This window comes from Amborella trichopoda, chromosome 4 (assembly GCF_054954075.1).
Source record: "Amborella trichopoda isolate Santa Cruz 75 chromosome 4, AtrichopodaSantaCruz75HAP2 v2.0, whole genome shotgun sequence".
Classification (NCBI taxonomy): Eukaryota; Viridiplantae; Streptophyta; class Magnoliopsida; order Amborellales; family Amborellaceae; genus Amborella; species Amborella trichopoda.
This window is the reverse complement of record NC_142339.1, coordinates 58800866-58823168: the sequence shown is the minus strand read 5'-3', so window position 1 is coordinate 58823168 and position 22303 is coordinate 58800866. Positions and strand designations below refer to the sequence as shown.

General features: G+C 35.1%; 2 protein-coding genes across 3 annotated transcripts; one reads left to right on the top strand and one right to left on the bottom strand.

Moving 5' to 3' along the window:
• The first annotated feature begins 6396 nt into the window (after positions 1 to 6396).
• Positions 6397 to 7883, top strand: LOC18422250 (protein DMP9). Its single transcript, XM_006827201.3, has 2 exons — positions 6397 to 6859; positions 7167 to 7883. The coding sequence occupies exons 1-2, from the start codon at positions 6552 to 6554 to the stop codon at positions 7489 to 7491; spliced, it is 633 nt and encodes a 210-aa protein (XP_006827264.2). The 5' UTR covers positions 6397 to 6551; the 3' UTR covers positions 7492 to 7883.
• A 284-nt stretch (positions 7884 to 8167) lies between these two features.
• GALT1 (galactosyltransferase1) lies at positions 8168 to 19663 on the bottom strand. 2 transcript variants are annotated; one of them, XM_006827200.4, is made up of 8 exons: positions 19057 to 19663; positions 16220 to 17512; positions 13473 to 13708; positions 13078 to 13359; positions 11650 to 11778; positions 11375 to 11554; positions 10340 to 10447; positions 8168 to 8563 (listed from the first exon to the last, which is right to left on the bottom strand). In XM_006827200.4, exons 2-8 carry the CDS (start codon positions 16971 to 16973, stop codon positions 8357 to 8359), a joined length of 1896 nt encoding a protein of 631 aa, XP_006827263.1. In that variant the 5' UTR covers positions 16974 to 17512; positions 19057 to 19663; the 3' UTR covers positions 8168 to 8356. The 2 variants fall into 2 exon arrangements, with proteins under 2 accessions (XP_006827263.1, XP_088722274.1); XM_088866148.1 differs by having other exon boundaries at positions 13473 to 13725; positions 19057 to 19630.
• Between the last annotated feature and the right edge of the window lie 2640 nt (positions 19664 to 22303).

The following is a 22303-nucleotide window of genomic DNA, read 5'->3' as shown; positions in this document are numbered from 1 at the left end:
GTTAAAAAGTGAGACGCATCAACTGTTTATACACATTCGTGTCGATGCGGATTGGTTTGAACTTTGGAGTAAGCCATTTCATTCTATAACTTAGCACGTTTCCTTGTCTTTTTATTGTGAAAAAGATTGAAAAGAGAGGTTCTCGCTGCTTAATTAAATCTTTCAAGACAATACCAAAATTTGGTATGTGTTGTAAGACACTGTCTAATTTATGCTGTCAAATTCAAATGAATACTGAAAACTCAATTCTACAAGTAAAGTAGCCATTTTTTATATAATTTTTTTAAAATTATATTTCTTTAATTAGTTTTTAAGAGATACCGCACTTCTTCTACACAAAATGCTTTTGACTTAGATGAGCTTTTCTGATAAATTGAAAAGAAAATTTCATGAGGAAAAAGTTTATATAAGATTGCAATCTTATGCTATCTTATAGCAATCTTATGCTATAGAAATAAAGTGCATCTCAAAAATCTAGTAGAAAATAGTGTTTCGAAGTTGTAAAACTAATCATCTTGAAATTGAGATGTATGGTACAAAAAAAAAAAGAATTTTAAGTCCTTAAAATAGTTCATCTTGTAATAAGTTATCTAGACCGTCTATTTCGATATTTTGAAGCGTTTATCGATCTATTCAAGCAACATTGTTTTTGAAATTTTAATTTCATAATGGGTTGAATGTGAAATTTCCAAACCATGGTAAGATTTCTGACACCGGATCTAAATCTTCCGTCAAAATTTAGATAAGCCTGTAAGGCGGGCACCTTACATAAACCTCACCCATTTCATATTACAAGCTTATTGGCTAAAACAAATAGCAAGCTCGTGCTATAGTATAAGCATAGATGAATATTTTGTTGCTGAAATTTTGAGCATTGTTTATTCAATAAATAAAATGGGTTGCGTCAATTTCTCATAGGAAGAAGTTTATAGAGCCAAGGCTCTAAACAATCAAATTAGAGCACACCTAAAAAATTCTACTATAAGAGGTTATTTTGATGCCTAAATATCCTCAAATTGATCATCTTGACATCAAAATACATGTACATGAGAAAAATATAGATTTCGAGTTTTGGAAATAGTGCATCTTGTAAGGCATTTTTGAACTGTCAATTTTCAAGATTTTGAAATTTTCATAGATTGCTCAATCTATACTATTTTTTAAGCGTTAAATTTTATCATTAGAGATAAAAATGTATTTTAAAGCTACCACAAAGATTTTCAGTATTAAAACTACATTTCTTGACTCTATTTTAAGGTGCGCTTTACTTTGATTGTTTAGAGCCTCGGCTGTCAAATGGGTGGTCCACGTTTTCTAAAAATGACATACTAATTATTTTCTTACTTAGTCATTTGTGCGAATTTATTTTCCTTTTCTGACTGTAATTGCCTAATTAAAAACATATGTCCAAAATGTGGGTCCCAACCAACTTATGCTACAGTGTAAGTTTACCGGTTTATATAATTTGTTCCCTTCAAATTAGGGCCTTAAATATTGAATCTGTCGTATTTAGGTAGATATAAAAGGCTTTCTAATAATTGCTATATGTTAAGCGTACGTAAGGAAATCGAAGTTGGGATTGAAACAAAATGAGGCATTACGTTTGGGTTAAAATTTTGGGTGGTCAGGTTGAGTGCTAACCGATGTTTTAAAAAGCGGATCGGTGACTTGGATCGGGCATCTCAAAAATCGATCCGGATCGGTGAATCGGTAATTCGAATCGGGAATCGACTGAATCGGTCGAATTAAAGGTTCAAAAAAATCTCAAAAAATTATTAAAATTCATTATAAATATTGTTTTTTAAAAATCCAATAAGAAATGAAGGTATTACATTATTAACTTTCATTTTTTTCATCAATTTATGAATATTAAGATGCTCTTTCCCTGTATAAACTTATGTTAACCATTAAATTTACGTCACATAAAAGAAAAATCATAGAATTATCATAGATAAAATATATAATTACATGTGGACTATTATAAAGAGTAGACTAATCAATGAAAGAATGGCCATTAAAATCTCGTTTTGGCGAAAAACTCTAATCCGCTAAAAAAATCCAAATTATTACAGTCTAACTAACTATAATCTAAAATTATTAAAACCTAACTAATTATAATATTATATACTGAAATTATAATTATTAGTTTACATTTTATAATTATTTTATTAGATAAATAATAACAAATTAAAAATATTTTATAATATTATCTAATTTAAAATGTATTATTGACAACTGTAAGAAAAATAGTACATTACATGATTTATAATGTAAAAATTAATAAATAAAATAAAAGATTTGGTTATCAATGTAAAAATTAATAAAATGCGTACAAATTTTGGAAATAACACTTCAATTTTTCAAAAAGTTATTTTTTTAGGTTTCTATAATAAATTTAGTGAAAGAGATTGTTAGTAGAAAGATGGAGATTTCAAATAGAATAAAATTTTTATGTTTTATTTTTTTATGCCTTTCATATTATTTAAAAAAATAATTATACCACTATATACAACAAAAATTAACTGCTATACAAAAAATTAACTTTTTTATTTTTCATTTTTTTCTGCTTTTTATATTATTTACAAATATATTTATACAATATATACAACAAAAACTATACAACACAAAAAAATAACGCCCAAGGGGAGACTCGAAGTTGAGACATCACATAAAAAAGCAAAAGCCTTAATCACCACGCCACCTCACCATATGTGGTTATAACTTGATGATTAATAGAATATATTTAAATTCCCTTTTCATTTAATGATGTTTAGAAATTATCCCACATCGAAAGATGGGTATTCCACTTTGATATATAAATACCTATGTAATATAAATTAAAATGTTTGTGTAGAAATATTGGGGTAACTTTACACGTATCGCACGCGTGCGTGTCGCACGCGTGCAGGGAGGGAACCGGGTAGAACCGGACAGAACCGGATTGGAACCGGCGGTTCCCAATTTTGTATCGGAACCAGCACAAGCTGTGCCAGTTCCCAAGTCGGACCGGGAGACTCCGGTTCGACTCGCCGATTTTTAAAACCCTGGTGCTAAATAATTTTCGAGAAGTAATTTCATACAAAAATTCCCAGTTTTGTATTGGAACCGGCACGAGCTGTGCCGGTTCCCAAGTCGAACCGGGCGACTCCTGTTCGACTCGCCGATTTTTAAAACCCTGGGCTAAATAATTTTCGAGAAGTAATTTCATACAAAAAAGATCTTTTTTATGATTAGGTGAGTGAGTATTTTCACACTAATGGCTGTCAATTCGTGTGACAAAATACAGTGGGATAAATTTATATGGAAAAACATCTAATCATATGAAAGAGTTTTTTCACTTCACTTGTTGGGAAATATTTTCATGCGCATCAAACTTGCTGTGGATTTGATTTTACATGCATTTCAATTTTATATATAGGGAATGAAATGGATATCCTGATGCTCTTGCAAAAGTGGCTAGGAAACTTTTTCTGGTTTTTCTTTCTCTTCTTCTTTTTCCCCTGCTTTCCCTTCTTTTTTTCTCTTTTCTTTTCTATTTTATGTGAAGCACTGCTCTTTTATTGTACTAACAATAACTTGTTACCATTTTTTTAATATTTTTTTAAAAAAAGGATTGGGAGTTGCATTTTAATATTGTTTTTTAAAAAAAATTGGACCCATATTTTGGACTTTTGGACTTGACGGGTCGGATCCAAGGCCATTTGATCTTGACCCGACCTGAGTCAGGTTAGGGTCCACAAAGCTTAGATCTTATACCTGTTATATATTAGTATAGATGCAATTTTAATAATATTACGCATATAATATAAAATATATAGTATATTTTTTATTTATAAACCCAAGGTCAACACGAGTCCAGGTCCAATTCACCGGAGTCAGGGTCCAACATCCCGAGCCTCTAACCCCAAGGCCCCGACCTGACCCATTCCCACCCCTAGTCATGAACAGTCCCAGTCGTCAAACATCCAGGATGTATCAATTTCTCCAATAATGGTTAAAGAAATTGTTTTGAGCTCTAAACACGGTCAATGACCCATTGTTAGGTGATTTCCTCAATCTAATTGCTCCATTACCATCTCATCCCAAGCGTAGTCCCCTTGCCTTATTCAACTCGCCATGCAAAATGGCAACTTACGGCCTGCAAGTCCAATTCTCCGTCTACTCTAACTGGAAAACCGCCACCCGCCCCACCAAAACAGCCTTCTGCCGAGCAAAAACACCCCCCAATTATTTTGTGAAACGAAGTGGTAGTGCGAAAAAGGAGTTTTTTTGGGGCTAAAACTAAAAGTAGAATTTCTTATTTTAAGTAAGGAAAAAATTTATATAAGGTTGCAACCTTATATTGTTGAAGTACGGTACACCTCAAAAATCCTCTAGTGAAGAGTCTTTCATCGTAGGAGAACCCTCCAACTGATCATCTCGACCTTAAGATGAATGGACATAACGAAAAAAAAAAAAAAAAAGAATTTCAAGTCCAACAAATAGTACATCTTGTAACAAGTTTATCCGGACCGTCTATTTTTAAGATTTTCAAATGTTTCTTGATTTGCTCAATCTGTACTATTTTTAAACTTTAAATTTTATAATTAAGGATAAAAAGATATTTTGAAGCAATTATAAAATTTTCGACACCGACAAGGCATCTCTAAATAAATTTTACAGATGCGCCTAACTTATGCAGTATAAGGAGGCAACCTTATACAAACCTCACCCTCAAATAAGGGAAATCTTTTTAGAATTTTTGTGAAACGAAGAAGTAAAACGGTGAAAAAGGCTTCTTGGGCTAAAAATGAAAATAGAATTTAGTACCTTAAATAATTTAAAATAAGGAAAAGCCGTTTATGTAACCTAAACCGCGCATAAATTATATTTGACCCCATTTGTTGGCTATTCGATTTAAATAGACAGCAAGGTTTGCTAATATCACAATGTCATGTCAAAATATTGTTTGATTTTTAATTTTTTTTTATAAAATATTTTTTTGGCCAAAATTTAGGTCATACCATCTCCTTACTGGGGCGCGGCGCTTCTAGCAAAAATAAATAAATAAATACTCATGAAAATAAATGAGTAAAATATTCCTAAAAGTTTAAGGGGTCTTCTAATAATTTTTCACCACAAGAAATATTTTTTATTCTTATAATATGCGCCCTTGTTATACTTATATATTCCCCAATTTTCTTTGAAAAATGATTTATAGAATAAAGAGTAAAAATAAACACTCTGAGCGGTGGGATCAGATCCAACACTTCTAACATTGTAATTCAAAGCGTCTCAGCCATCTCTGATATCAGGGGTCACATGAAACGCTTTCAATGCTTTTTCTTTTTAAGCATTAAGAAACGCCTTCCTCAGGAGAAAAAGTTTACACACATTATAAGCTTCTATCATGATCCACTTTTAACTGGATTATACACAAACGAGGTTTTGTAAATCCGTAAATACAAAAAGCCATACCACACACTACTGGTATATACTACATGATACGCATCCACTATCCATCCACAATAATTGTGTCCCCTCACAAAAATAGAATATATAAACAAAATAGGGTGCGGTTTGTATAGAGCCTAGGCTCTAAAAAATCAAATTAGAGCCTACCTTCAAATAGTGTCGACAAATGTGGTTTCAATATCGGAAATCTTTGTGATAGCCTTAAGTATATTTTCATGTTTATTTAAAGTTTAAAGCTTCAAAAAGTGTTGTTCAACGGATCTATGAAAACATGAAAATCTTTTTTTTTCATGTCTATGCATCTTGATGTCAAGATGATGTTTAGAGCCTTGGCTCTATATAAACTTTTCCCAACAAAATAAAGACTATTATTAATAATAGGAAAATATTTAAATAGGGATGTAGCCCTATCAAAACAAGTAAAACCTCACTTCAAAACTCACCAAAAATTATATTTCAATAAGGTTGCAAACTTATTGAAACTTTTTTTAAAAAATAATGTAGGTTGTAACACATTATCTAGACCATCCATTTTACCAAAAAAAATATGTTTTCATGGATCCATAAGATCTCTACTATCTTTTGCGTTTTAGATTTCATCGTTGGTGTTGGAAATTGATTTTAGAGCCATCATAAAAGTTTCCGATACCTAGAGTACTTCGACGAGAATTTAAAGTGAGGCTTTACTTTATTGCCATAAATCCTAGGCACTATATAAAAAAGACGTCCTTAATCATATACTAGTTAAAAAGTGGTATGACTTCATGATCCCTATATATACCCTCTCTCCATAAAAGAAACTACGAAAACGTCTCCAAGTCTTAACCAACTGTTAGTTATTAGTCGGTTACTACTCGTTGGAACTCCCCCTCTTTTTCAAATTCAAATCACAAATCCCCTCTTCTCCTCCATATAATGGTGTTCCCTCAAAAACATTCCTCGCCCCTCTCCCACTGAATTCCTTCCAAACTCACAGGATTTCGACACCATTTCACTGGAATCCGACCCACTTTGCCGTGGCAAAAACCAGACACCTGGAATTTGGAGCCATTTCATGCTACTGTGGGGCAATTTCCGGTGAATTTGCCCAAATCGTGATGGAAGAGATAGCGGGAGTGGCCGTGAAAATTTACGACTCCATGAACCAAGACAACCCCAATAACGATGGAGTTCCGCAAAGAGGGCGAAAGAGGCAAGCGATTGCAAAGAAAGTGCAGAAGACATTTGCACGCACATCCATGCTAGTGAATTTCTTACCTACAGGCACGCTCCTGAGCTTCGAGATGCTCCTGCCCACGGTATCGAACGATGGGCAGTGCACCCATGTTAGCACAATAGCCACCCATGCATTGCTTGGCCTTTGCGCTGCGTCGTGCTTCCTCTTCCACTTCACTGATAGTTTCAGGCAAGTTTGAAATAAGCGTTATAACCGCAAGTGTAACAATAGTGGTCACTCGCCCGTTATGCCATAAAATGCATGGGGAGAGTATACTCCCCTTATAATCATTTGGTAAAAGAATGATCACAAGGGTCATCACGGGTCAATTGGTCAATTGATGGTTAAGAGAGAGAGAGAGAGAGAGAGAGAAAGTTTTGATGATCAAGAGTGATTTTTTGATACGTCCATACCAAATGTAGCAGTCCTAATTTATACTTTCCCTTCTCAAATGTAGATAACACGAGTGTTCTTTGTTTTCAAACCTTGGTCTCAGGGCCTCAGATGGAAAGGTGTACTATGGATTTGTTACACCAAGTGGGCTCTCAGTTTTCAAGAGTGGGGTTCCTGTTGAAGTGCCCAAAGATGAGAGATTTCGAATAGGGTTTGTTGACTTGTTGCACGCCCTCATGTCGGTTTTGGTGTTCGTTTCGATTGCATTCTCGGATCATCGAGTGGTGGATTGCTTGCTTCCCAAAGTGAGTGAGAAGGATATGAAGGTGGTGATGGATGGGTTCCCTGTGATGGTTGGGATCATTTGCAGTGGCTTGTTTTTTGTATTTCCAAATACGAGGTATGGAGTTGGGTGCATGGCTGCTTGAGTGAGGGACGAGTGAGAACGTTTGTTCAGCAACTGTGGTTGCCTCTCTCAATCTCTTTCATGTTTTGAGAAACTGTGGTTGCCTCTTATCTCTCATGGTTGCCTCCCTCTCTCATGTTTTGACAACTGTGGTTGCCTCTCTCTTTCCCTCTCTGCCACTTTCTCTCTCTCTCTGTCCTCATGTTTTGAAAACTGTGTCTGCCTCTTTTTATTCTCCCTCTCTCTTTCCTCATGTTTTGAAAACTGTGGCTGCCTCTTTTTATTCTCCCTGCTCCGGTTGCCTCTCCCTACGTCTCGGTTCAATGTGCTTCTCTCTCACTCTAACTCAATTATGCTCTTTGTTCTTGTTTTAACCGGTGGCTCATGTGCCCATAAATTAAAAGCACTTCATCAGACGAGTGTTTTTTTTTTTTTCTCAAGATTGCCTGGCCATGGCTTTTACCGAGTACGGGATCTTTAACAATACCAACTTGTCTCAGAACATGGAATCTAATGTAGTGTGTGACCATAAGTTTTGCGGAGAAACTGATGAGAGAGAGAGTTACAATTTATTAGCACTTCCAAAATAGATTGTGGTAGCACATTGCAATTCTAATCGGCTCTGCTCTCACAAAATAGAGAGAGAGTTTGTGTGCTACACTTTTATTAGCACTTAGAGAGAGAGAGAGAGAGAGATATAGGGCAAATTAGACTCGACACATGTATTTCTATGATCGCAAATTACACCCTCTAAAATCTCTCAGAAAATATGGTACACTTCTAGGCCGAGAAAACAAAGAATGCTCACACCAACCAAACCAAACCCCCAACCATTTCAATCCTGTTAGCCAAATCCCCTGCTCTACAACAATACTATGCCCTCTCTCTCAATCACAGCACTTTGCACGATTTCCTTCCTGTAACTTATTCCAAAGGCATAGCATGTTCCTGGGCCCCTGATAATGAGCCACAACATAACCATCCTCGCACCCCTCATTGAATATCCTCTTGTCATTCACGTATTTTATATCTGCACCCTTCTTCTTCAACTCTGCTATCCATATTCCCATTGCAACATCTTCAAGCTTAAAAAGCTGCCGATTAAATTCAAAGGAAAAAGATTTTAAATGAATCAGAACTGGGAAAACGTGGTTTAAAAGAGAAAAGGTACGTGGAAAAGAGAGAGGATAGGAAGCGTGGCAGGTCCCCCTGGGAGGGGGTGCGAGAGAGCGGGAACGATGAAAAGATTTAACGAGCTAGAAATTGAATAAAAGCTAAATTTTGAATGAATCAGAAGTGGAAAAATATAAATTAAACACAAAAAGATACCAAGAAAGAAGGTGAGAGATTGAGAACCCAAACTTTTGTTTTTGAAAGAAAAATTGGAAGGATACAAATAAGAAGAGACACCAGTCTAGGAAAAAGTGGGCAGTTCAAATTCCAACCACCTGATTAGATTGGGTTAGATCGGAACCGGCCAGTAGTCAATTCTGGTTTCAGGTCGTTTTCGTGAACCGATCAGGCATTTAAAAAGTAATAATAATAAGGAAAAATTTCGTTCAGAACCCTAATTCCTTATATTATTTCACGGTAGACCCTCTTTCCGTTTTTCTTTCAAAAAGCATAAAGAAATCCCTAACGATGTAACTGTACCCCTCATCTCTTTTCTCCCTCTTATTGACTTTTGACCATAAAAATTAGCCCCAATAAATCTTTTTATATCGTTTCATCCAAAAAAAAATTTTAACCCCTTTTTTTTTTTTCCTTTCCCACCTATTAAAAAAAATTGAGTTGAAATGGTATAAAAAAATTTGTTAAGGTCAATTTTTATGATCAAAGTCAATAAAAGATGGAGATAAGTGATGAGGGGGTACGATATCTTTCGAAGTTTTTTTTATGCCGTTTGAAAGAAAAACGGAAAGAGAATCTACCCAGAAATAATACTAGGAATTAAGGTTCTATACAAAAAAATTTCTAATAATAAACAATTATATAAAATCTCAAAAAATAAGAGATTTTATTTGTATTGCACTTTTTTAATTTTTTTCCCTCATTGTGGCAAACACTCGAATTTGTTTTGGTCATTAATACTTAGTTTTTACATTTTCCCATCTTTTTTGAAAATTTTCAAAACAACCCCTGTGCACAAATCGATTCCTTACGGCTTTTTTTTAAATTAATTTTCAACTTCATTTAGATGTATTTTGTTTAATCATGCTTTAGGTGTACTTTTCATATTTTACTGATTTTCTTTTTTTTTATTATTTTTTAACACTTTTTCGACCTGCCGACGCTTGGACGATTAGGCCAGTCAAACGGACGGATTTACCAGGTAGGCCAGTTGAATCGCTTCCAGCCCCATGTCCAATTAACTATTCCGGTTTGATTTTTTCTACACTAAGACATGTTGTACTTGAAGGAGATTTAGATCATCATTATTAATATTGGTTCAGCTACAAAATCAATGACGGGTTTGGTCCAATCAAAATCAGTTGGATAGAATTTTACAAAAAATATAAAAATTAAGAATAAGAGTTTAAAAATATGAAATATATTAGAAAAAAAACTTCTATCAAAATCGGAGGGTTGACTTGTCAAAACCGGTTAGACATTGATTTTACAAATTTTCAACCAAATCAAGTTTTTGCTTTAGACCAAACATGCCAACCCACCGGTGAGCAGAATTAATCGGACCACAATCTTTATAACTACGATTTAGACATAAAAAATAAGAGAGAAAACCCAAATTTGCAAATATAATGGGAAGGAAGCCACCCACGTGCAAATGAAAAAGAAAGTGTATGCAGAATGAGAAATGGAGAGAGGGGGAGAAAGAGAGAGATTAAAAAGAAACTACGAATACATCTTACCTTTAGGCGCCCCTTCTTATGACGATGAACAACTGATGCAGCTACATCACGAGATACAATGTAGCCAGGTCCATGAGCCCATGGAGGATAGGCTTCTTCATTATACTCCTTCAAGAAAGGAAAGTAAATATAAATCAGGAGAAATAATACAAACTAAAGACCATAATAGCTCTTTTAATTAAGGGAGAAGTTTATATAGAGCCGAGGCTCTAAACAATCACATTAGAGCCTACCTCAAAAATTTTGCTAGACGAGATTATTTTGATGCCCAAAAGTCCTCAAATTGATCATCTCGACATCAAGATGCATGGACATGATAAAAAAATTGATTTTAAGTTTTGAAAATAATGTATTTTATAATGCATTTTTTTACCATTAATTTCAAGATTTCCAAGTTTCCATAGATCTATCGATCTACACCATTTTTGGAGCTTTAAACTTTATAAATAAAGATGAAAATATATTTTAAGGCTATGACAAAGATTTTTAGTGTTGAAACCACATTTCTTGACACTATTTAAAGGTAGGCTCCAATTTGATTGTTTAGAGCCTAGGCTCTATACAAACTGCACCCTTTAATTAAAAGAACAGGAAATTCATTTAAGAGGAAATTATATCATGAAATGTCAATAAATGTCACTGCCAATGAATTGACCAGATCGCCTTTAAATTGTATAAAAGCATTTTAAAGCTAAACGTAGAAGGCAGAGAGAGAGATTGTACACAGCCATTTTAAAGCCAAATTTAGAAGGCAGAGAGAGAGTACATAATCAGAGGGGTTGAGGTAATGCGCTCCACAGTTCATGGGACCCAAAAAGTGACACAAATTGAAGTTTGAAAACAAATAATCAAGCATTGGCAGAGATAGTCTACGCCAATTTGGAAATATACATGGTCACCATCTAAGATTAACCAAGGCTCAATGTAGATTAAATGAAGGCAGGTTTTATTTTACAGCAAATGGAGAAAGAGGAAGTCGTAGCAGGAATGAAAGTCAGAAGCTAGATAAAAGGGCCAATGCTTCCTCATAAATACCTCAGGGCTTATATACCATTTACTCTCTGGATTCCTGTGAGGTTTCGAATCCGAGTTGATTAGACCATACAACAACCCCTTTGTCACGCCACTGCTATTTAAGGAAGCAAGAATTTCATCAATGCGAACGAATGCATCATCATCTGTTTTCATCACATACTTGGTGGAAACAACCTCAGTCTGGAATTGAAGAAAATCACAATTAAAAACTTAAATCTCAAATAACCATTAACAATAAAAAAAATTCTCAAATGAGAAAATTCAATGTGAGCTACCCCATAGATGCAGATGGCAATGGTCTTCCACGTTATAAGGCTGTAGTAATCAACAAAGGGCACCAACTGAGTATCCCCATATGTGCGTGCCTCATCCCATAGTTCCATATTCACCAGCTCGTTTTTATGCTGCACGGAATTAACATATAATAAAATCACGTCACCTATGGAAAAGATAAGAAAAAAGAAAAGAAACAACTGCAGCCTTAGTAGAGATAAGATAATGGAGGGATTTCAACAAGAACCATACAAACCATCAGACTAGATTCCGGGAAATGTTATCACATGGACGAAAGGTTGTCTATAATATTTTTCTCCTTTCCTCTTTGCACTTCCCTTGGATATTTATTGAAGGGTGTGGTTTGTATAAGGTTGCAACCTTAAACAATCCAATTAATGCACACCTCCAAATTTTATTATAACATGTAATTTTGGTGTAAAAATTCTTAGGGTTATTTGAAAATCCATTTTTATCTCTACCTAAAGAATTTTAAACTCCAAAAATGGTTAAAATCAAGTAGATCTACAAACATATGAAAATCTTGAAAATGGACGATCTAGATCAATGTTCGCAAAAATCAAACCGGATCAGTTAATCGGACATGGGTCCGAAAGTGGTTTAACCGGCCTAACCGGTAAACCGGCTGATTCAACCATTCTAATCGGGCAAGTCCCGGGTGGTCAAAAAAGTGTTTAAGAAATAAAAATAAAAATACAAAAACAAATTCTACTAAAATATTAAAAGCATATAAAGAATGATTAAAACAAAACACATTCAAATGAAGTTGAAAATTAATGAAAAAAGAAGATTTTAAAGAATCAATTTTTTAATTAACGTGAGTATTAATGATAAAAACAAATTTTAAACTTTAACATAATGTAAAAAATATTAAAAAATACATTACGAACCAAATTCCTTATTTTTGGGAATTTGTATACATTTTTTTGAATTTTATTTTTTTAAATACCAATCAGTCACCAAAACCGCCCAAAAATGGGAACCGGCCATTTCCGATCTAACCGGGCAGTTAGCGGTTAGATCGCCTGGTTTCTCTAACAATGATCTAGATAATGTGTTGCAAGATCAACTATTTATGGGACTCAAAATCGTTTTTTTTTTTACATATTCATACGTCTTGATGTCGAGATGATCAATTAGAGAGGTTTTTAACATTAAAACAACCTTTTCCAATGGAATTTTGAGGCACATCTTTAATTCTACATTTGCAGTTTGCAACCTTATATAGACTTTTTCCTTTATTGAATAGAAGTGTTCTTAAAAGAAAAGGAGAAAGAAAGAGATCCACCAATAGTATTCAAAACAAATCAAGTATCAAAACCATGTAGAGCAAGCACCACCAATGGGCCTCTAAATGGAGTAAAGGCATAAAAGAGGAATACAAAAGTAAAATCGATACGCATACTCACAAGACCAACAAAGAAACGCACAGCCACAGCTCCTGATTTCACCGCATCATACTGCATCCATGTCCTCCTAACAGCCATTCTCCTCTTGAAATTGTTTGCAGTTGAAAAAACACCAACGACAAGGGACAGCTGCTTCTTGGGAGGCAAAGGTGTTGCCTTAAGTGTATCTATATCGATCACATGCTCCAGATCCTCTGATGTGGGTAAACCACTGGCCAAAACAGACATTAGCTTCAGGTCTCCCGAAATTCTCACTTCATTGACCAGCCACGGCTCCAGACTCTGAAAAAAATCCAAAAACAAAATGGCATTGAAATAAGCAAGAAGAAGCTCTACATTGTTCTGGAAGTATTTCAAAAGGTTTGGTCAATAGGATATATTAGTAGGGTAATTACATCACGGTATGCAAAAGAAGTGATATGCTTTCCATCAACGGTCATATGGATCCCTTCCAAACCCAAGCGAAGAGTTGCAACAAATGGAAATCCAAGAGTGAAGGGAAAATACAATCTCTTTTTAGCAGTCTTTTGAGCCAAGTGAGACCTTTCTGAAACATTGGAATGTTTACCAATGGCAAAGCTCCTTTTTTCAGCTTTACCCACCATTGGATTGCACTGGTCCAAGTCATCAACTGAAACAAAAGAGAATCTACAAAGATATAAATGCAAGTAAAAGGGATAAACAAGAACATGAAAAGCTAAAAAATATGAACTGAGCAGATGAATATTTAATTCAACAGTCTGATAACAATGAATCATCACTCTATCAATACCATATCACAATCTGATTAAACAATCGATCATCATTTGTGATATGGTATTGATTGAGTGATGATTGATTGTTTATCAATCATCACTGTATCAATACCATATACAAATATCTACCCCAAAAAATACCAATATCACAAATGAATCACAACCACCACCAGATTACAAGACCAAGAGGATTTGATGTAAAGACAAATGCTTGAGAAAAAAAATGGGAGAAACAAATCAGTGCCACCGGGATTGGAAAGTTGGTCTCCAAAAATAGGAGATGGCATGTTCCCCTTGCTGGCCAGCAAGTCGGCTTATCTTATTTGCCTCTCAAAACCCATGAAAACAAGAGATTGGAGAGGCACAGACACCTCAAATAGCTCAGCAATGACAGAATTGAATCTCCAAATGATAAATGGTTCTCTCTTTGCCAATTGAATCCAATTTGAGAGAGCCACCTCCCAAAACAAATGAGCCCATTAAGAAACTTTAATTACACTTGACACCAATCAGTGCTCAGCTTCTGCCTTGCTGTATTGAGTGTGACCTTTTAACAAACAAGAGTTCAACAGAACCATGTGGGAGCCCACAATCTCTAATATTCTGGTACACATTAATGATTGGTTTTAAATCTCTTAACCAGTATCATTTGATGGACCTTGCTAATGGAGCTAGATAGCTACTTGAAGATAAAAACATTCCAACCGAAATTTAGGAGTTCTTCGTTCTCCTTAGCTTTCTTCTCCAGAACTACTTTTTACTTTTTAAAATTCACTTTACTTTTCAAAATTGTTTTATATGTCGTAGTTTTTTTAATAGAAGAAAACACTTAAGGATTTAGGCTTGTGCTCTGTCGGTTAAGGAGCTGATCTTTGCAACACAGGCAGCATAAGCATTGGACCTACACATATACCAGCTTGTTAACATTTGCATTTATTCTATTTCAAAGTTTATGCTGGTACAAGCTGGTCAACTTTTCTTTCACTAAAAAAACAAGCAAATGCCAATTTCATGATGGAAAGCCTTAGACCTTGAGAAATATATGACAGGGTGGAGCAGAACTAAAATCAATCCCTACGTGCTTCTGGTCAACAAGAAGCTCAACAAAGTGGATGCAGTCAAAAGCTTTCCATCAATAACTTATACACCAGATGCGGACCTCTTCATATCAATAAGAGAGAATGTGATGAGACATATTTGGTAGTTAACAAGCTAGTTAAGGCATACTAACTGATTTAAATTAATCACTGTTGTGACATGTGTCCATGCATTCGCTGCACTTAATCCTCATAGTCCATTCTTGAAAAGGCTCGGGCCGTCACTTGGTGTGACGGTAAAAGGCTCAAGTAGCCAGCGCAAGAGCGCAGGTTCGAGTCCTGAGAGCGGCCACTTTGAGCATAAGCCAGAGGTTAGGTCCGTTTCCAGCCCATCCCTCCTAGGAGCCTGCTTAGGCAGGACCAGCACCGGGTTACAATCCTTTTTAGTCCATTCTTGAAAAAAAATTACCTGAAGGTCAACTGCATATAAACTTCCAGCCTATGGCTTGAAAATCTGGAGCCAGTCTAGTCCTGCATGAACTCAAATGTTCTGAGTCATGCGGATCAGTACACTAATATGCACACATTACATATTACAACTTCACTGGAACTTCAGAAGTCTATGCAGCTTAGATAAATCACGGGAAAAGGCTTTTCCTCAACCTAGACTAACTAATAAAAGAACAGACTACATTCATATAATCATCTATTTCACCAAATTCATTAACTAGCCACATCATAAGTTCGTTGGGGCATTTGATCTGCCATTTTTAACAATCAGACAAATAAGCCCATATTCAGAAGCATAAATCAATTATAGACCTGCGGCCAAGAGTAGAAAATGTGAATACTAAACCACACTATTTTATTAATCAGAAAAGTATGTATTCTGATAATCGCATTTGTGCTGGTAGAAATGTGAATGTGCCATAAATTTCAAATTTTCCACACGTAGAAAATCAACTTCTCAACCAGTACATATGAAACTATCAAATTCATGAGATGGAAAAATTAATGCAATTAAAGATCAATACAATCCACAAATGCATACAACAAAACCAAGAAAGGAAAAAAAAAGAGATACAAGACATCAAGAGGTGTAAGAATATAGAACATCAGTCCATAAATGCTTATATGAATGGGCCCAAGACTACATGGTTAGGGTGGCAAGGTGTCACAACATAACGTCTTGAGTTCCATTCCCATTAGGGGTAGGGGACCCCTTCCCTACTGGACTACTCAAAAAACAAAAACAAAAACAAAAAAAGTCCACAAGTGTTTATAGAAAACAAGAAAAAGCACACAGAGATTATAACCTTAAACTTTGAGATCATGTATAGTAATCCATACCTTTTCCAGAGTTACCAGATCCAGGAGGAGGGCAGCGCTCCTCCGCACCCCAATCATGTGCTACAGTCCAAGTGTTTTGGACAATAACAGGGTTTTCTGTTAGCTTATCTCCTTGAAGTCGGACATTGTAATGCAGTATAATTGGGGGGTCAGGTTCACCTGGAAGTGGTGCTCCAGTTAAGTCGATCTTAAAATTACCAAGAACGCCAGTTGGACTACCAATAATAGTAATGGAAGATCCCTCAATAAGGCCACAGGGGATCTGAAGCTTGAATTCACTGCCACCGAGTTCTGTGCTATTCATCTTACTCAAAGAATAAGGGCACTGCTTCTCTTTTGACTTCCGAAAGTCAGTTCCATTCAACCTCTCCTTCTCAGCTGAAACCATCAGGCTCTCCCATGCAACCCCAGCTTCTTTAATAGCCTCCATGGCATGGGGCAAAGCCTCCGCATGACTTGTTAGGTGCTTTAAACGATTCCATGTTTGTAAAGATAATAGTTCACTTTCCGAAAGGTTTCTTTTAACAAAAAGACTGGAAACTAAAATATCAGATGAAACTACCTGAATGCCACCATCTGAGTTTTGAACTATCGGCTTAACCTCAACATTCTCCAAATGAAGTTGTTTTGTTGTGTGGTTAGAAAAGAAACCCAAAAATGAGGGGGAATCAAGACGGGTTTGTGTCACACTATACATCAGCACCAGACAAATAAAAAGAAAACAGATTACGAAACCTCCAGTCCACCTCTTCATCTTTTCTTTGTGAGTGACAACTTCAAATTCATATTACACTTCTCTATTCCGGACCATAAATCTCACAAGGATTTCCTTTACATTCCAAATAACTTGGAACAAATTGTGCATCCCCCAATGATTGTGGAAGTAAGAACATTCCATTTTCCAGGTCCAAATTGAGTTCTCAAATATATATGGAGAAGCAGGACAAAACACACCTAACAAGCAGGATTATGATGATTCAATGGTGCAATCAATCACAGGAATGGCAATCAGTGAATCGCCACTTTGCAAAATGCTGCATAGAAATGGTTCTTCAATCACTCAACAACCGTGTAAAACACCCTTCCTCTGAACTTTATGACTGGATCCTTAAGACACAAACCTTAAGAGCATCCGGACCCGCATTTCACACGAGCAAGCTCTATGGCAATTTCTTTCTGATAAGAGAGATTTATAACCATGCAAAACCAGAACTAGCACTGTTTACCCAGAGCCCCTAGATGCCCTCGATCACAAATTCCTGGATTTATGATGATGCTTATGTGAACCTGTAACTACATAAACAAAATGCAACCAGAATCAGATCCCACTAAGCAAGACATTTGGAAAGAGAATGCATCCCATCAGAGAATCTGTACAGAAAAATATGGCAGATAATGCATAAATTTAAGTAACCCAAAAACTTGAGATTGAGATTTAAACCACAAGGATTGACAACTAACAGTTTCATCAAACCATGCTCTGGTATAATGAGGTCAACATCGGAAATGATGGTTATATTGTAGTTGACTAAACATAGTAAAGGGGCTGGGTAGTGGAGGTAGCACCCCCATTCCTAGTTTCCACGTTGTGGTTTCCAATACACAACTCACTGACACCTTCAAAAAAGCTAACTCCCTAATCTATTGAAAAAAAGGGTAGGGCCTTGTCTTCCCCGCTGAATCACCCAAAGAAAAAAAATAGTTGACTAAACATTAATTGAATGTGACTCGCATGCAAATGTTAAAACTTCCCCAGAAAATGGCATGCTGGTCAGACTCATGAATTCCCTCTAGTTTTTTAACCTAATGAACTTCAGAACATGGAACATCATTTGAAATAGATCTCAGCATTCAAAAACATATAACCGGTCTCTGGCTAAGCAATTGCAATCTTCATGGCAAAGAATGAGATGCCAAGTTTTTATCATGATGAGCCAAAGTTTAATGTGTTCCAAGAACAAATAATATCTTCCAGTGAAACAACAAGCCCTGGCTAAAGAACCAATGGATAACAACTCCATGTTAAAAAGAAACATGTTTTTAGGTGGAATGCCTTCCTCTTAGCCCACAAACAAAATGTCATACAGCGTAACCCATAAATGGCACACTAATAGTAGCACAAACTAATAGTAGCAGAAAAGATCTACTATCTGAAAGTTCCGGGATCCAAAAAAAAATGAATATTTATGGTGTATACGATAAATAGATCAAGAATAAAGGAGTGTTTATGCATGTATATGTCATCCATTTCTGGTTCATGGACAAATTTATGTTTAGTATTGTTTAATACCAATTTGCAGCTACAGATTAGCAGCTAAAATTATAAAAAAGCATAAAAAAATTTAATTCATGAATCAGTAAGCAAATAATTAAGGAAATCCATAATATAGTCAACTACATGATAACTAGACTGGGCACGAAGAAATGGAGCGACAAAAAGAAGGTCAAAGGGGGAAAGAAAGTTCAGAAAATATCCAACGAAGATTTGAAACATAACTTGCAAATTATACCCAGTAAATCAACTACCAAAACTGATCTATAAGAGTTCGATTTTGAAAACGAGGCATAGCAAGCCAATGTCACAGATTAAGCACATTTCATACTCAAATATCCCTCAAATAAGAAATCAGAGGCCATAATCATGGTTTCTGATAGATCAAATCAATAGATGCAGTCAATATTCAGCATTTCTCAACTTTGAGCTCTAAAAGAGTACTAAACAGAAATTGTTAAACTTGTAGATCAAAGATGCAGGTTATATACAAAAATTTTCACAATGATGATTACAAAAAGGCAATATCCTAAATTCAGAGTTCAGATAAAGTGAGAAATCATACCTGTACATTAACTGCCAGAAACGCTTCATTTTTAGGCCAAAATCCTCCATTAAAGTAGCCATTTCAAGGTCTTCCGCCATTACTTCAAGGAATCAACATTTGAAGCCAATAATGCTCTGAACTTGCCAGGTCAAGCAAAAAGCAGAGCTTTTGCTCAGATCATTCTAATCAAGAACAAAAACCCTTAAAACTGCAGCGTTTAGATCAGGAAAACAGAAAACGAAGATAACTTCAAATAAACCCTTGAAGCTAGGAAAAGAGACCTCGATAGAAGCGGAATGGAACAAGGATTCGAACCAGAGGTCAACCAAAAGCATGAGATCATGTTTATCCCGAATAAGTAGATAGAGAGGGAGAGATTTCAGGTAGGGAGAAATTTCCGGGAGAGAGACATTTGTCAGTTAGAGAGACTTTCGAAGACGGAGAAGCTTCGCGCTTAGTTTTTTTGCAGTTTCGAGTCCACGGTAAGGGACAAGAGCAATCGTTGCTAAACAGTTGTTGTTTTTTTTATTCCTCTCTCTCTCTCTCTCTGAAGAGTAGAGAGAGAAAGAGTTTTTGAGTGAGTTTTAAGTGTTAGAGTGAGAAAGAGAAATTTAAGTTTTGAGTGAGAAAGAGTTTAGGATGAGAAAAAGATTTCGCTTCTTTTGCGGGCCACCGCCTGTCTCGGGTGGAAAACGATCAGTCGGTACTGGACCGTAACTGATTCTCTTAAAATTACTTTAATGCCCTCGAAGTTTTAGAGAGAGAAAACTTAGAAACCTCGTCTTGGCTCCTAGAAAGAGGAGAAATGTTGACCTTGTGTCCACAAGAGGGAACGTCTGAATGACACTACGCGAAAACTAAGGCTAGTTTGTACCATGAATGAAGAGAGAGAAATTGAATTACAACATGGAAATAGTTTATTTAAGGATAGCTACCTCATAATGTCGAATGCCCCTTCAAAAATTCATTCAAAAAGGTCGTTTTAAGTATCATAAATAGTACATTTTACAACATATTATCTACGCAGTTCGTTTTCGTATGTTTATAAATCTACTTCATTTTAACCATTTTTAAAATTTAAAATTTTATAATTAAATATAAAAATAGATTTTGAAATAACTCTAAAAATATTTTACATCAAAGTTATATACCATGATCAAATTTGAACCTCTATACATCCCTATTCCACCTGCACGTATACAAAATTTGTAGAATAAATGAAGAGAGATATGAGAGAGAAATTGACTTATAAATACTCTTATTTAAACGGGTTCAGAAACCAATTCAACCGGATTTTAAAAAATAAAAATATTAAAAATATATTCTTTATTATATAATTTTTATTCTGACACCTAGAGTAGGAAATAAATTATCCTATAAATATATTCATTATTTCATTGTCAAAATAAAAATATATTACTTATATATGAGCATATGGTGCAGTCCAAGCTTTGCTTGTTGCAAAAGTAGGCAAAACTAAGCCCGGTCCAACCAAGGGAGGACTTTTCTATGCTTGTTACCTATAGTCTTCATTGAAAAATGATCAATATATTTGAGGTTTTGGCATTTGTTTTGTCTTTAAATTGGGAAGAGTGCAAAGTTTGGTTGGCAGATGTTTAAATATTTAGTTGGTTACTAAGTTGACAACTTGACATTCAGCGTTTGTCTTGGCTCGTGGCTCGTGGCTCGTGGCCACCAAAGCGCGTAGCAAGGTTTTAAAACCTAGAGATTCGGATCAGGAATTGCCGGTTTAGATCGGATTTGGTAGGTGGGCAATTTGAGTCCTTATATCCAAAAATTTTATTGATTTTTCTTATTTAGTTTGGAAAAGGTTTATATAGAGCCGAGGCTCTAAACAATCAAATTCGAACCTACCGCAAAATTTTCACTAGAAGATGTTGTTTTGATTTCAAAACAATAACAACTTTTATTATTGGTCAAAAAAAAAAAAAAGATGTTGTTTTGATGCCCAAATATATTCAAAATGATCATCTCAACATCAAGATGCATGGATATGAGAAAAAAAATGGATTTCAAAGTTTTGGAAATAGTGCATTTTGTAGCGCATTTTTGGACCGTCAATTTTAAAAAATTTCAAGTTTTCGTATATATCTTGATCTACACTATTTTTGAAAATTTAAACTTTAAACTTTATAAATAAAGATAAAAAATATTTTAAGGCCATCAAAAATATTTTCAGTATTAAAACCACATTTCTCGACACTATTTGAAGGTAGGCTCTAATTTGATTGTTTAGAGCATAGGCTCTGTACAAACTGCACCCATTTAGTTTTTACCCTTTTTTTTTTTTTTGGCTCATCTGGATCACCAATTTGACTGATGGTTTAGATCAGTAATTGTCATCTTATATCGGATTCGGTGGGTAGGCAATTTGAGTCCATATGTCCATGAATCTTATAGATTTGTTTATTTAGTTTTGACCAATTTTTTATTGGTTTTGGTTCATTTGGATCGCCCATTTGATTGATGGTGGGCGATCCAAAATCTAATTTTGGGTTTTAAAGGAGACTTTATATTTTGCTTCTTAATTCTTGCCATCCCCATTTGGGAAAAGTTTATATAGAGCTGGGGCTCTAAACAATCAAATTTGAGCCTACCTCAAACATTTCACTAGAAGAGGTTGTCGTGATTCTCAAATATCTTCAAATTGATCATCTCGACATCAAGATGCATAGACATCCGAAAAATATGGATTTCACGTTTTAGAAATAATGTATTTTGTAATGTATTTTAGGATCATCAATTTTCAAGATTTTCAAGTTTTCATAGATCTATCGATTTACACTATTTTTGAAGCTTTAAACTTTATAAATACAGTATGACAAAGATTTTCAATATCCAAACTACATTTCTGGACACTATTTGAAGGTAGGCATCTATCATATTTTACATGTACTCATTTATTATTCTTGACGGTATAACTAAGTCTAATCAAGCCATGTCCTTATCAAGCCATGTCCTTATTGGTTGATACTCTTCTTATTTGTTAAGGAAAGCGTGAGCTTTATTTTAAGGTCACAATCATCCCTTGATAGATGTAGAATTTGTGTGGGCTCGGTTTTATGAGTCTGCTCCCCCATATGTAGATATGTCCCCTCTTCATGAGATGAACCTAATACCTATTTTTAAAAGTATATATAATATCTAGGAAAAGTATATATAATAAGATTATTTATCTTTAAAATAAGGTGGTCACAATTAATCTTGACCATTGGATGTAAAATTAGGTAGCTGAATTTATTGC

What these genes read in the sequence shown, in the direction of transcription:
- LOC18422250 (XM_006827201.3), top strand. Translation starts at nt 6,552, where the DNA reads ATGGAAGAGATAGCGGGAGTGGCCGTGAAAATTTACGACTCCATGAAC. An exon ending in CACTTCACTGATAGTTTCAG is followed by an intron (nt 6,860 to 7,166) that starts GCAAGTTTGAAA and finishes CCTTGGTCTCAG; the next exon opens with GGCCTCAGATGGAAAGGTGT.
- GALT1 (XM_006827200.4), bottom strand. Translation starts at nt 16,973, where the DNA reads ATGAAGAGGTGGACTGGAGGTTTCGTAATCTGTTTTCTTTTTATTTGT. An exon ending in ATCTGGTAACTCTGGAAAAG is followed by an intron (nt 13,709 to 16,219) that starts GTATGGATTACT and finishes CTTTTGTTTCAG; the next exon opens with TTGATGACTTGGACCAGTGC. An exon ending in ATAAGAAGGGGCGCCTAAAG is followed by an intron (nt 8,564 to 10,339) that starts GTAAGATGTATT and finishes TTTAATCGGCAG; the next exon opens with CTTTTTAAGCTTGAAGATGT.